Below are 13,444 nucleotides of genomic sequence, written 5' to 3'. Positions count from 1 at the left end.
AGAGGCTGAGGTAGGAGGCTCACGAGTTCAAAGCTATCCTAAGCTATATTGCAAGACCCCGACAGGGTGGAGGGGAGACTTTGGTACTCCCCATGTGACCACCACCATGTGACCTTGACCAGGCTTTGTTACCTCTCCAAGCCTCAGTTTCCCCATATGGAAAAGGAACAAAGTAAGAGCTACCCTCCAGGACTGGAATGAGGAGTAGACAAAGCAGGAAGTCACCTGCACAGTGCCTGGGACATAAGTGTGTACTCAGAAAAGGACCTGTTTTGGAGACCAGGTCTAGGAAAGGAAGAATACATGGTATAATGTAGTGGTGTCCCTTTGGTGGAATAAAGAGCCACCATTTATCCAGAGATCCCTTTTCCCTTTATCCTTCTTCACTCCTTTTCTCATCCCTTCTGCTCTTCTAACATCCCTTCAGCTTCTCCTCTCCCTCTCTAATACATATACAGATATACATGCATATTATATATAATATATGAGACACACAGAGACAGACAGACAGAGAGAGAGAGAGAGAGAGAGAGAGAGAGAGAGAGAGAGAGAGAGAGAGAATAAGAATATCCCATCTTCCTAATTACTTGCAGGCAAAATTTCTAGAAGAAACTGACCCTCCAAAAATTGATACACAGTAGGAAAAAAATACATCAAGCAAAACCAGCTTGGCCAAAGCTTTTTTTTTTTCTCAAGACAGGGTCCCATGAAACCCTGGCTGGCCTCCACTCCACTATGTATCAGCTCCTCCTATTACCACATCACACCCTATTACCACCTCACACCACAGCCACAGGTTTTGTTGTTGTTGTTTTTAATGTGGTGCTGGGGATGGAACTCCAGGCTTGTGCATGCTAGGCAAACACTCACACAACTAAGCTACATCTCCAGCCCATCTGGCAAAGCTATATAAGAAAAATAAACAAATCTTTTAATTGAAAAATAAATAAACCAGCAGGGTAGTAGTTGTACATGCCTTTAATTCCAGCACTCAGGAGGCAGAGGCAGGTAGATCTCTGTGAGTTTGAGGCCAGCCTAGTCTACAGAGTGAGTAACAGGACAGCTAGGGCAACACAAAGAAACCCTGTCTTAAAACACCAAACAAACAAAAATCTTTAAAAAGTAAAAACAAAAGTAGAGAAAAAAAGGCTAAAAGAAAAGGCTGGGCTGCTCAGAGGATAAAGACTCTTGCCAAGCTTGACATCTGAATTTGATCCCTGGTACCCACATGGTAAAAGGCGAGAACTGACTCCCAAAAGCTGTCTTATAGCTGTGATGAGTTCATCCCAGCAAAACACACACACACACACACACACACACACACACACACACAATTTTAAAACTTTAAAAAGAAAAAAGGGTAAGAATGTACTAAGACTAGCTGGGTGGTGGTGGCGCACCCTTTAATCCCAGCACTAGGGAGGCAGAGGCCAGGCAGATCTCTGTGAGTTCAAGGCCAGCCTGGTCTACAGAGTGAGATCCAGGATAGGCACCAAAACTACACAAAGAAACTCTGTCTCGAAAAAACAAACAAACAAACAAACAAAAAGAATGTATAAAGACTGTTATATGAAAAAAAAAAACACAAATCAAGTAAATGATCATGAACCTTTCTCACCCCCTGTAACGCACTTATAGAGATCAGTCTATGTCCAGGTAGGCATGCGTGTGTGTGTGCTGGGATGAAACCCAAGGCCTCACCATGCTAACCACACACTCCACCAGTGCACTATACCCCAAACCCTTGATTTGAATTTTGTTCTTTTTGGGGTGATAAGTGTTTTAAAACAGAATCTCTTGTAATTCAGACTGGTCTCAAACTCATCATGCAGTTGAGGCTGGCCTTGAACTCCTGACCTCCTGCCTCCATCTCCCAGGGGCTGGGAATACAAGTATGTGCCACCATACTGCACACCCAGTTTAAAGAGAGAAATCTAAACACAGATACAGGGAGCAGGACACAAGAATGAAGGCAGGGATTGGAGGGATGCACTTGATCTCTAGTTTAAGGTTGCATCAGAGCATTAGCAGCATTGTAACTCTTATGTGTTGGGTAAATCCCTCTGGTGAGGTGGGTAAATCCCTCTTGAGAGAGAATGGTTACACAAGTGTCAAAGCATATGTGTGGAGCTCAGCTTGAAGGAGTGTGATCTTTCCTTCTACCATGTGAATTCCCAGGTCAGAACTTCAAGTCTCCAGGCTTGGAGGCAAATGTTTTTATCCATTGAGCTATTTCTACAGGCCCTAGTCATTTTTTTAAAAACAGAGCCCAATTTTTATTTTCAATAGTATTTCCCAGGCTGGAGAAATGGCACAGATAGTAAAGTGCTTGCCATGAAAGTGTGAATTTGGTCCTCAGAATCCACGTTAAAAGGCCAGGCTTGGTGAGACACACCTGTAATCCCAAGGTTGGAAGCAGGAGAAGTATGGGATCATTGGCCCGCAAGTCTAGCCAATCAGCAAGCCCCAGGTTCAGAGAAAGACCCTGCCTCAAATAATAAGGTAGAGAACTGGAGAGATGGCTCAGCAGTTAAGAGCACTGGTTGCTCTTCCAGAGGATCCCAGTTCAATTCCCAGCAACCACATGGTGGTTTACAATCATCTGTAACTCCAGCTCCAGATGATCTGATGCCTCTTCTGGCCTCTGAGGGCACTGCATGCACATATTGTATATACACAAAAATAATAATTTAAATAAATAAATATATAAAGCAGGCTGGAGAGATGGCTCAGAGGTTAAGAGCACTGGCTGTTCTTCCAGAGGTCCTGAGTTCAATTCCCAGCAACCACATGGTGGCTCACAACCATCTGTAATGAGATCTGGTGCCCTCTTCTGGTATGCAGGCAGAATACTGTATACCTAATAAATAAATCTTTAAAAAATAAATAAATAAATAAAGCTAGAGAGAAATAGAAGACACCCAACATCAACCTCTGGCTCCAAAGGCACAGAGAGAGAGAGAGCGCACAAACCAGTGGCTGAGCTGGGATTTGAGGCTAACAAGTTCTAATTTAATTTTATTAATGTGTGTGTGTGTGTGTGTGTGTGTGTGTGTGTGTGAGAGAGAGAGAGAGAGAGAGAGAGAGAGAGAGAGAGAGAGAGAGAGAACTATGCTCACAGAGGCTAGAAGAGAATGTTGGATCCCATGCAGCTGGAGTTGCAGGTGGTTGTGGGCTGCCTGACCTGGGTGCTGGGAACTGAACCTAGCTCTTCTGCAAGAGGTACTCTTGACTGCTGTGCCACATTTCTAGCACACCACTCCTGTGCTAATTTAATGCAGAGGGTGTGAGCCACCAAATGGGAAGGACTTCTGGGTACAGTCATGAAGAGGAAGTAAAAACCATTTTGGGTGGAGAGAATGTGACTCAGTTGACAGAGTGCTTTGCTAGTATGCACAAAGCTCTGGGTTCTATACCCAGCAACCCTTAAACCAGATGTGACGGGACATGCCTGTCCTCCCAGCACTTCAGAGCTAGAGGCAGGAAGATCAGGAATTCGGGGTTGTCCTCAGCTGCATAGCAAGTGTGAGGCTATCCGGGAGGATCCATAGGAAATCAGGGTCTTGGGAGATGCCAGGACCCATCATCCTTCCATCCCTTCTGTCCAGCTTTTCCTCCTGGAAGAGATGCGAGAGAGAAAGTTTGACGGCTTTGCCCGCACCATCCAGAAAGCCTGGCGGCGCCACATAGCAGTCCGAAAGTATGAGGAGATGCGGGAAGAAGGTGAGGAGTCTCTATTAGGAGGCTCAGTCTGGGGGCAGGAGGATTACGGAGAGGCCACGACTTTCAACCACACATGTGTCCTCACAGCTTCCAACATCCTATTGAACAAGAAAGAACGCAGGCGAAACAGCATCAACCGGAACTTCGTAGGGGACTATCTGGGGCTGGAGGAGCGGCCTGAGTTACGCCAGTTCCTGGCCAAAAGGGAACGAGTGGACTTTGCCGACTCAGTCACCAAGTATGACCGCCGCTTCAAGGTAAGACCTGAGTGGGTGTTCCCATTTGAGGCTGTGCCTCTGCCTAGTAGTACCCACACCAGAAGCATACCACACATGGGACCCAGATGTACCTATCCACGGGTGTATATTCACCTAGCCTCCAAACATCTCTCCTCAGAGGCATGCCCACCAGGCTCAGACACATCTATCCACAAGTAAATTCTCCACTGTGGTAGACACTGCTGTCCATCAAACATTACCTCATGGGGCTGGCAGAGTACTTGCTTAGCATGAACTCTGGGTTCCATTCCCAGTACTACACAAACCAGGCATGGTAGCAAATGTTTATAATCCCAGCTCTTGGAGGGTTCAGGATTTCAAGGTCATCCTCTACTATATAGTGAGTTCCAGGCCAACCTGAGCTATGTGAAACCCCAAGGGGGAGGGAAGACACTTCATGTAGCACTGTCACACCCATCCACACTCCCACAGCTGGTAATAGAGCTGTCTATCAAACCTGTCCTTGTGTAGCCCAGACACACCTATCCATAAGCTACACCCTTGTTTTGTCAGATACATCTGTCTATTGCAACACATCCACCTTGCCCAGAAGCCCATTCCACAGGACCATTTCCCTCACCTGGCTTAGATACACCTGTCCATTGGACACACTTTCACTTGATTCTGATAACCTTGTCCATATAAACTCTCACCAGGCCAAGAGAGCCTTGTTCACAGGTGCATGCCTGACTGTCCCAGAAATCATGACTAGATTAATTATCATGACCAATTAACGTAATCTAGAAAATCCCTTATAGACATGCACAGCTGTATATGGCATGTAGCCCATAGCCCATACACCACCACCAAGAACACTTTCATGTCTGGATCCAGATCACCCACTTCCATCAGACACATTCTCATCTGCTGTCTCAGTTAGGATTTCTATTGCTATAAAGAGACCCCATGACCAGGACAACTCTTGCAAGGAAAACACATAATTGGAATGGCTCACTTACAGTTTCAGAGGTTCAGCCCATTATCATCATGGCAGGGACCATGGCAGTGTGCAGGCAGACATGGTGCTGGCTACATCTTGATCAGAAGGCAACATGAAATGGCCTGTGACACTGGGAGTAGTTGAAGCATAGGAGAACTCAAAGCCCACCCCCAAAGTGACACACTTCCTCCAACAAGGCCACACCTTCTAACAGTCCCACTCCCTTTGGAGGCCATTTTCTTTCAAGCCACCACACCTGCTGTCTTAGTTTTGTTACTCAGTAAAATACTCTGATAAAAGCAACTTACAGAAGAAAGGATTTATTTGGCTCACAATTCCAGGCTACAGTCCATCAGCATGGGAGAGTCAAGGAAGGAACCTTAAGCAGCTAGTTACATCCACAGCAAGAGCAGAAATCAATGAATTGAAGCATGTATGCATGTATCTGGCTTGCTCCTTTTTATCCAGCCTGAGGCACAGTCCATGAAATAATCTTCCCACCTCATTAATGTAATCAAGATAATTTCCCACAGACGTGCCCACACACCAACCTATTCTACAGAATCCCTTCCCAGGTGATTCTAAATTGTGCCAAATTGACTATTAAAACCAATTATCAGGGACCAGAGACAGCACAGCAGATAAAGGTACTTGCTGCCAATCCTGAGACCTGAGTTCAATACCTAGAACCAAGTTGGTAGAGAGAGAGAACTAACTCCCACAGGTGGTCCTCTGACCTCCATGCCATGTCACGCACGTGTCCACACATACACAGACACACACACAAATACATAACTGTTAAAATAAAATATAACTAACCATCATTGTTGAATTTTGGGCCAACCTCTGCAGATCTTATCTGCTAGACATGGGGGTCTGAGGACCTAAAAGAATGGGGCAGACTACAGTCTAATGCTGTGGAAGGATTTCCGTGTGCTTTTATACAATAATGTAACAAAGAAAATAATGATCAAGAAAGGTTACCTGAGTTCAGAAGAGCATGATCAGAAAAACATATGAATAAACATCAGTACGTACATACTAAATATTAACAGAGCCCTTTCCCAGAACTTTCTTAGGACAGACCAATTTAACCACAATTGCCTGGCATGTACAATAGATTATATCCGGGAAAGCAAGAAAGCAAGGCAGAAGGCCATATCCAGAGATTCAGGGTACACTGACCAGATTTGGTTCTAGAGTCATGTTCTAACATCCAACAAGAATAAACATGTCGGCCAGGCGGCAGTGGCACATGCCTTTAATCCCAGCACGTGGGAGGCAGAGCCAGGAGGATCTCTGTGAGTTCAAGGCCAGCTTGGTCTAACAGAGTGAGATCCAGTACAGACATCAAAACTACACAGAGAAACCCTGTCTCAAAAAAAAAAAAAAAAAAAAAAAAAGCATGTCTTATAAATTAATATAAATGTTTGTCCCGAGAGGTACAAAGTCACATCCACGTACAATCCAGAGAACAAAATGCACCTGAGGTAAGAGGCCCTCTGCCTTTTTTGCTGGAGCCTCTCTCATGGTTCTCCAAGGCATTGTTCACCATGCATCATTCTTTTGACCGTGTTCTGACACATACCTGCCTTCCTATACAAACTCACAGACTCGTGTGGTTCATATACACACATGTCCCTTACTTATGATCATTACTTTTCTATTCTTTTCATCCTAAGGCTGGCCTAGAACTTGCAATCCTCCTGCCCTAGCCTCCTGAGCACCAGAATTACAAGTGTGTCCCACCACGATCAGACAGTTTAGGCCATATACTCTTACCTGACTCTGTAACTTGTATACACTCACCCAAGCAATCCATGCCTTTACATAAGCTAAGCCGAGAGCATGTGGTTTGGTGACAGAGTGTGTGCTTAGCGTGCAAGAAAGATTCCATTCCCAGCATAGAGCCATACACATGCACAGAGCTTTGTGAACGTTTCCTAGAGAGGCTAACAAATGTCTATTCACTCCAGATAAGACAATCAACAGCAGACCAAAGAAATGATTCCATTAAAGTATAGCTTGGTGACACAGTAAGTTTAATTCAGGTTATTTCCAGGAGCATGGCTGAAGGACTGGTTACTTACAGAAGCATGGGCAACTTAGAATTGACTACGCCACCAGAGAAAATGTCTCTCATTCTCCCTCACAAACCATTAACTGCTTATAGATCTTCAAAGAGGGGTGGAATTGCATCAGTGCCTCCTAGCAACCATTAACTATCTACAAATTCTCAGGACCCTGGTCTCACGAACCCCTCACCCATCACCAAAAGGTAATGGGCCCAATCTTGTGCAAATCTCTTGAGGATAAATGTGGCTGCAGTGAGGGTAAGAGTCATCAGCATTCCACAACACACACACAGGGACCACATCCATCAGGTGTTTCTTCTATCTTGTACCCGTCAACTGACCTAACCAATATACCCTCACTTTTATTCTATTTCTTACATGATTTAGCAACTCACACACCTTCACTTGGAGGGATTTCCCAGTCACCTTCCCTGCAAGCCCCACCCTTGTCTAGAGTTGATTCTCCACTGCCAGACTGCCCAGGCCCTGGGGTCCAGCCATTGGCCTCTGGCCTTGCCTCTCCACAGCCCATCAAACGGGACTTGATCCTGACCCCCAAGTGTGTGTATGTAATTGGGAGAGAGAAGGTCAAAAAGGGACCAGAAAAGGGTATGGTTCATGAAGTCCTGAAGAAGAAATTGGAGATCCAGGCCCTTCGAGGGGTATCCCTCAGGTAAGGTCAAGTCCCTGGAGCTCTCTTGTCCCTTCCTGCCACATTTACTAACCCCTACTTTCATATCTTCAACAAACTGTTTAATTACATTTTTATCTGGCCGGGGGTGGGGGGGGGGGGCGGCACACAGCACATCACATTGAGTGAAGGTCAGTGGAAAGTAATCCCACCATGTGGGCCTCGGGGAATGCAACTCAGGTCCGGCCCTACTTTCATGATCTCTGTGTGGAGACAATTTCTGTCTGTCTTCCTATCTGACCTCTGGTCCTTCCCAATTACCACCCTCCCGGGCTCTTCCTTCTCCCTTCCCCCAATTTGATCCTCACAAATTGGACCCTACAAGTTTTCCTGCACCCTCACTTGGCGCTCTCCTGGCTTTCCCCCAGCACCAGACAGGATGACTTCTTCATCCTCCAAGAAGAGGCTGCCGACAGCTTCTTGGAAAGTATCTTCAAGACCGAATTCGTCAGCCTTCTGTGCAAGCGCTTTGAAGAGGCAGCGCGCAGGCCCCTGCCCCTCACCTTCAGCGACACGTATGCTCCTCAACCCACAGCCAATTCGAGCACCACTCTCCGCCTGGCCTATGCGCGGTGCTCCCGACCTACCGCAGGGACCCCGGCACGGGTTGGGTGTGGAAGAGGAACCCCCAACTGGAGCCCTCAAGCTCCCTTCTCTCCCCTAGACTACAGTTCCGGGTGAAGAAGGAAGGCTGGGGCGGAGGCAGTACCCGCAACGTCACCTTTTCCCGCGGGACAGGTGACTTGGCTGTGCTCAAAGCTGGGGGCCGAACTCTCACTGTAGGTATCGGAGACGGACTGCCTAAGAGCACCAGTAAGTCCGCGGGAACCAGAGATGGGCATCGTGGGGGCGAGGCCTGTTGGGGCGTGGTTAATGAAGACCAATCAACTTTGTGGGGGTAGAGCTAGCTAAACTGGTCTAGAGAGGCCATGGCCTCAAGGGTCAAGGTATAGAGGAAGATATCCCGCCTTAGAGAAATGACCAATGAGAGGGAGAAAACGTGAAGGGGCGTGGCCATAGGAGCAACCCTAAGCTATCAACAGATGGTGGGGCGTGTCCTGAAGTGAGAGAGCTCAAAGAGTAGGGAGGGTGAGGGGTTCGATCAGGAAGGATGGAATCCCCACCTGCAACTAACATAGTTGAACCAATAAGCATGAGCGAGGCATGGTCTCAAGCAGAACCAGTATGGAGAAATGTTGGAAAACCTAGTCCAAGGACCTGGTGTGGCGTGGCCACTACTCAAATCTATCCCTGCTTGCTTTCTTCTTTCAGAGCCTACACGGAAGGGGTTAGCCCAGGGAAGACCTCGAAGGTCAGCGCAGGCCCCTACTCGAACAGCCCCTGGGCCCCCCAGAGGTGAGGAGGTAACTCTTGGTGACTTGTTGTGGACTTCAGAATCTAACAACAGTGGTTCAACTCACTACAGCTCTCCCATCTACCACAAGATGCAGGAGAAGCATAATTGGGAATATCTTTAAGATCTGACCTCTCCCACCATCCGGCACAATCCTAGCCTGTAAACTACGTTTTATTTAAACCAACTCATCAAATTTATTCTTGCCCCTAGACCTTTGCTTAGACTTGCCATCCAAATCCCCACACCACTTAAACCCCAGTGGTAGAATGCTCGCTTAACATGCAGAAAGCTCTGTAAATCTGGGTCTGTCAACTGCACAGGGAGTTTGAGGCCAAACTGGGCTACAAGAGACCCTGTCCAAAAATAGATAGATAAACAGACAGATACATACATACATACATACATACATACATACATACATACATACATAGAAAGAAATTCAGACACAGTATGGTGGTAAATACCTTTCATTCTAAGACTCAGGAGGCAAGGGCAGGTGGATTTCTGAAAATTCAAGGCCAGCTTGGTCTACATAGCCAGTGCCAGGCCAGCAAGGGCTATGCAGTGAAACCCTGAATCAAAGGAAGTGGAAAAGGAGGGGAAGGAAGAGGAAGAGAGAGAGAAGGAGGGGAGGAGGAAGAAGAGGGGGAGAAGGGAGATGAAGAAAGAAAGAAACCCACCAATTCCTCATCAAGTAAAGGCTCTTGTTGCATAGCCTAGAGGCCTGAGTTCAATCCTCAGAACCCAAGTGAAGGTGGAAAGAGGGAACCAAGTCTGCAGAGCTGGCCTCAGACTTGCAAGTGAGTGCTGTGGCATGTGCCCCACACATACAATAATAATACATAAAGCCACTTACAAAGCCCTCCTATGAATATAACAGCATCTTACAAAGCTTTCCTTATAGATCCTCCTACCTCAAGGCTCTCTTAATTCAGACTCTGTCTTTTTTTTTCTTTTTTTTTTTTTTCTTTTTTATTTTGGTGGTTTGGTTTGGTTTTCCTTTTGGTTTTTGGTTTTTGGAGACAGGGTTTCTTTGTGTAGCCCTGGCTGGACTTGAACTCAGAGATTCACCAGCCTTTGCCTCCCAAAGTGCTGGGATTAAAGGTGTGTGCCACCACCATCTGCCTCCTGTTTTTGTTTTTGAGAAAGGATCTTGATATGTAGCCTGGAACTTACAAAGATCTACCTTGCTTCTGCTTCCCCAAATTCTGGGGTTAAATGCATCACCATGTTTTTGGTTTTGAGACAAGGTCACTCTATGTGGTCCTGGCTGGCAGGACCTCTGGAACTTACAGACATCCACCTGCCTCTTCCTCCCCAGGTGCTGGGGTTAAAGGCGAGCATCACCACTCCTAGTCCTCAGACACAGTTCTAACCATACTGGTTGAGAATGGCTGCATCTTCTGTCAGGCTCAGAACTTAGAGCTAACTCCTCAAATGTTCACAGCCACTCATGACAGATATTTCTATCTTTGCTTCCATCATAGGTATGAATCGAAATGGGGTACCACCCTCTTCCAGGGCAGGGCCCCTATCCCTGGAGATCACATCTGGAAGGAGTTCCCAGAGGCCTCCCCGGGGTCCTCCATCCTCAACCCTAGGAGCCAGCAGAAGTCCCCGGGCACGGCCACCTTCAGAGCACAACACAGAATTCCTCAATGTGCCTGACCAGGGTGTGGCAGGGTAGGTGGGAAGGGGTGGAGGGCACAGCCCCATGAGGTGGTCAGGGGATAGAGGAGTATCTATCTAGGGTTATAATGAGACCCACTCTGTCCCCTACAGCATGCAAAGGAAAAGAAGCATAGGGCAGAGACCTGTGCCAGGTGTGGGCCGGCCCAAGCCCCAACCACGGATCCATGGCCCGAGGTGCCGGGCACTATACCAATACATAGGCCAAGATGTGGATGAGCTGAGCTTCAATGTGAATGAAGTAATTGAGATTCTCATGGAAGGTTTGTATTCCAGGGCAGAGGTTGAGAGTGGGGAATGTTCACAACCCTGACACAGTGAGGCAGCTACACATTACTGCATAGCCTTCCCATTCATGCAAGAACAAGGGGGCAAGAGTCAGTGAGATGGCCCAGTAGGTAAAGGTCATTGCCACCAAACCTAATGACCTGAGTTCCATCCCCAGGACTCTCATAGTGGAAGGAGAGAATGGACTCTGACCTACACACATGCACACGTGCACACACACATACACACATGCACAAGACTGAGGAGATGGCTCCTTGGTTAAAGCTCTTGCCTTGAAAACATGAGGACCAGAGTTCTGATTTCCAGATACCAGTAAATGCTGAGTGGGTGTGGTAGTCTATCTGTAATTCCAGACTCCAAAGACAGAGACAGGTTCCCCAGAGCAAGCTGGCTGGCAAGCCTAGCTGTATCATCGAGCTCTGGTTCTGACTGAGAGATTCTGCCTCATTGAATAAGGTAGATGAGCAGAAGGGGATGACAATGTAGGGTCTCCTCATGCACACACACCCACATGCATGGGCACTTACACACATGCAAAAACATACAACACAGAGGTGCATACCATGCACACACATTATGGGAAAAGAAAGTGTAATTTTAAAAAAACTTAAAGCTGAGTGCAGTGGTACACACTCATAAAAATAAATAAATAAGCAGATGGGGTATCCAGCTCACAGCCTCACCAGAGCTACATAATCTGGATAAGCTAGTCTCTGAACATCACCTCCTAAAGCACCTAGGGCTTTGGCCTCATTTCTTCACACCTCATGCCTGAGCTTTTTTATTATTTTATTTTATTTTGAGACAAAGTCATGCTATATTGCCTTTGAACTCACTAAGGATAGTCTCCCTCAGCCTCCTGTGATAGGGAAGCACCACCATGCCAGGCTGTAGCCTTATTATTGTCAGTAACAACTGACTTTACAAATCCTTGTGAGTAGGAAGGAAGCTGAGTCTGGATGGCCCTGCCCAATTCCTACCTTCATCCTCTGGGATGACTCCAGAAGGGCTGTAGACTCATCACACACTCCAGAAGTGGATAGCAGGGCCTCCTGGATGTCATGGATATTCCTGACTGCACCTGGGGGTTGAAGGAGAGCATCTATAGAAGGGGGTGGTTGGATAGAAGAGTGCAAGCAAATCATCTGGAGTATGACAGAGACTGAGTGTAGATCAGTGGTGCAGCATTTGCCTCACATGCATGAGGTTCTGGGTTCATCCTCAATGTCAGGGAGAGATGAGGGAGAGGATGGAAAGGTAGGAGAGAGAGAAGTCTGGTGCTGGGGATATGGTTGAGTCAATAAGCTGCTCAGCAATAGAACACTTGCCTAGCATGTACAACACCCTGGATTCAATCTCCAATGCCCTACCTCCAGATCTAAATGCTGATAGCCATACATAACGGCACATGCATATGATCCTAGAACTTCAGAGGCTGAGGAAGGAGGATGGAGAGTATAAAGCCAAGCTGGGCTACTCAGGGAGACAGAACCAGTCTCCAAACAAAACAGAAGTGAGTGTGATTGCTTATGCCTATAATCACAGTCCTCAGGAAACAGAGGCAGGAGGATAAAGAGTCCAAGGATAACCTCAGCAACATAGTACACACATGCACATGTCTTCATCTGTATGTGTATGTATCTGTGAGTATGTGTGCATGGGCACATGTGTCTGTATGTGTGCATGTGTGTGGATGCACACATGTGCATTCCTGTGTTTTATGAAGGTGCACATGTGTGATGGTGTGCACATAGAGGTGAGAGGGCAACTTAGAGTATCAGTCCTTACCTTCCACCTTGTTTGAGACAGCATCTTTTGTTGCCCACTACCATATATGCCAGGCTAGCTGACCCAAGAGCGTTGCTGTTTGTTTTTGTTCTCTTGCGGGGCTCACCACCCAGCTCCCAAATAAATCACACAGGCGCTTATTCTTACTTATAAATGCCCAGCCTTAGCTTGGCTTCTTTCTTTCTTTCTTTTTAATTTTTTTCCCTTTCTCTTTTTTAAATTTACTTATTTTGTTTCATGTACATTGGTGTTTTGCCTGAATGTATCTCTGTGTGAGGGCGTCAGATCCCCTGGAACTGGAGTTACAGACAGTTGTTAGCTGCCATGTGGGTGCTGGGAATTGAACCTGGGTCCTCTGGAAGAGCAGTCAGTGCTCTTTTTTTTTTTATTATGTATACAGAAGAGGGCACCAGATCTCATTACAAATGGTTGTGAGCCACCATGTGGTTGCTGGGAATTGAACTCAGGACCTCTGGAAGAGCAGTCAGTGCTCTTAACCTCTGAGCCATCTCTCCAGCCCCAGTCAGTGCTCTTAACCACCAAGCCATCTCTCTAGCCCAAGCTTGGTTTATTTCTTGCCAGCTTTCTTTAACTTAAATTATCCTGTCTACCTTT

The 13,444-nt window shown here is 46.7% G+C and overlaps 1 protein-coding gene across 1 annotated transcript in view; it reads left to right on the top strand.

Moving 5' to 3' along the window:
• Myo1f (myosin IF) overlaps positions 1–13,444 on the top strand; it is a 54,182-nt gene that overhangs the window by 39,563 nt on the left and 1,175 nt on the right. Inside the window, exons 20-27 of the mRNA XM_059252069.1 lie at positions 3,609–3,723; positions 3,811–3,980; positions 7,544–7,689; positions 8,076–8,222; positions 8,372–8,520; positions 8,980–9,063; positions 10,552–10,747; positions 10,847–11,016. Of these exons, the coding sequence (XP_059108052.1) occupies positions 3,609–3,723; positions 3,811–3,980; positions 7,544–7,689; positions 8,076–8,222; positions 8,372–8,520; positions 8,980–9,063; positions 10,552–10,747; positions 10,847–11,016 (1,177 nt within the window). The remainder of the gene's footprint in view (positions 1–3,608; positions 3,724–3,810; positions 3,981–7,543; positions 7,690–8,075; positions 8,223–8,371; positions 8,521–8,979; positions 9,064–10,551; positions 10,748–10,846; positions 11,017–13,444) is intronic.

This window comes from Peromyscus eremicus, unplaced genomic scaffold (assembly GCF_949786415.1).
Source record: "Peromyscus eremicus unplaced genomic scaffold, PerEre_H2_v1 PerEre#2#chr22_unloc_1, whole genome shotgun sequence".
In the NCBI taxonomy this organism is placed as follows: domain Eukaryota; kingdom Metazoa; phylum Chordata; class Mammalia; order Rodentia; family Cricetidae; genus Peromyscus; species Peromyscus eremicus.
This window is presented reverse-complemented; position numbering and strand designations above follow the sequence as displayed.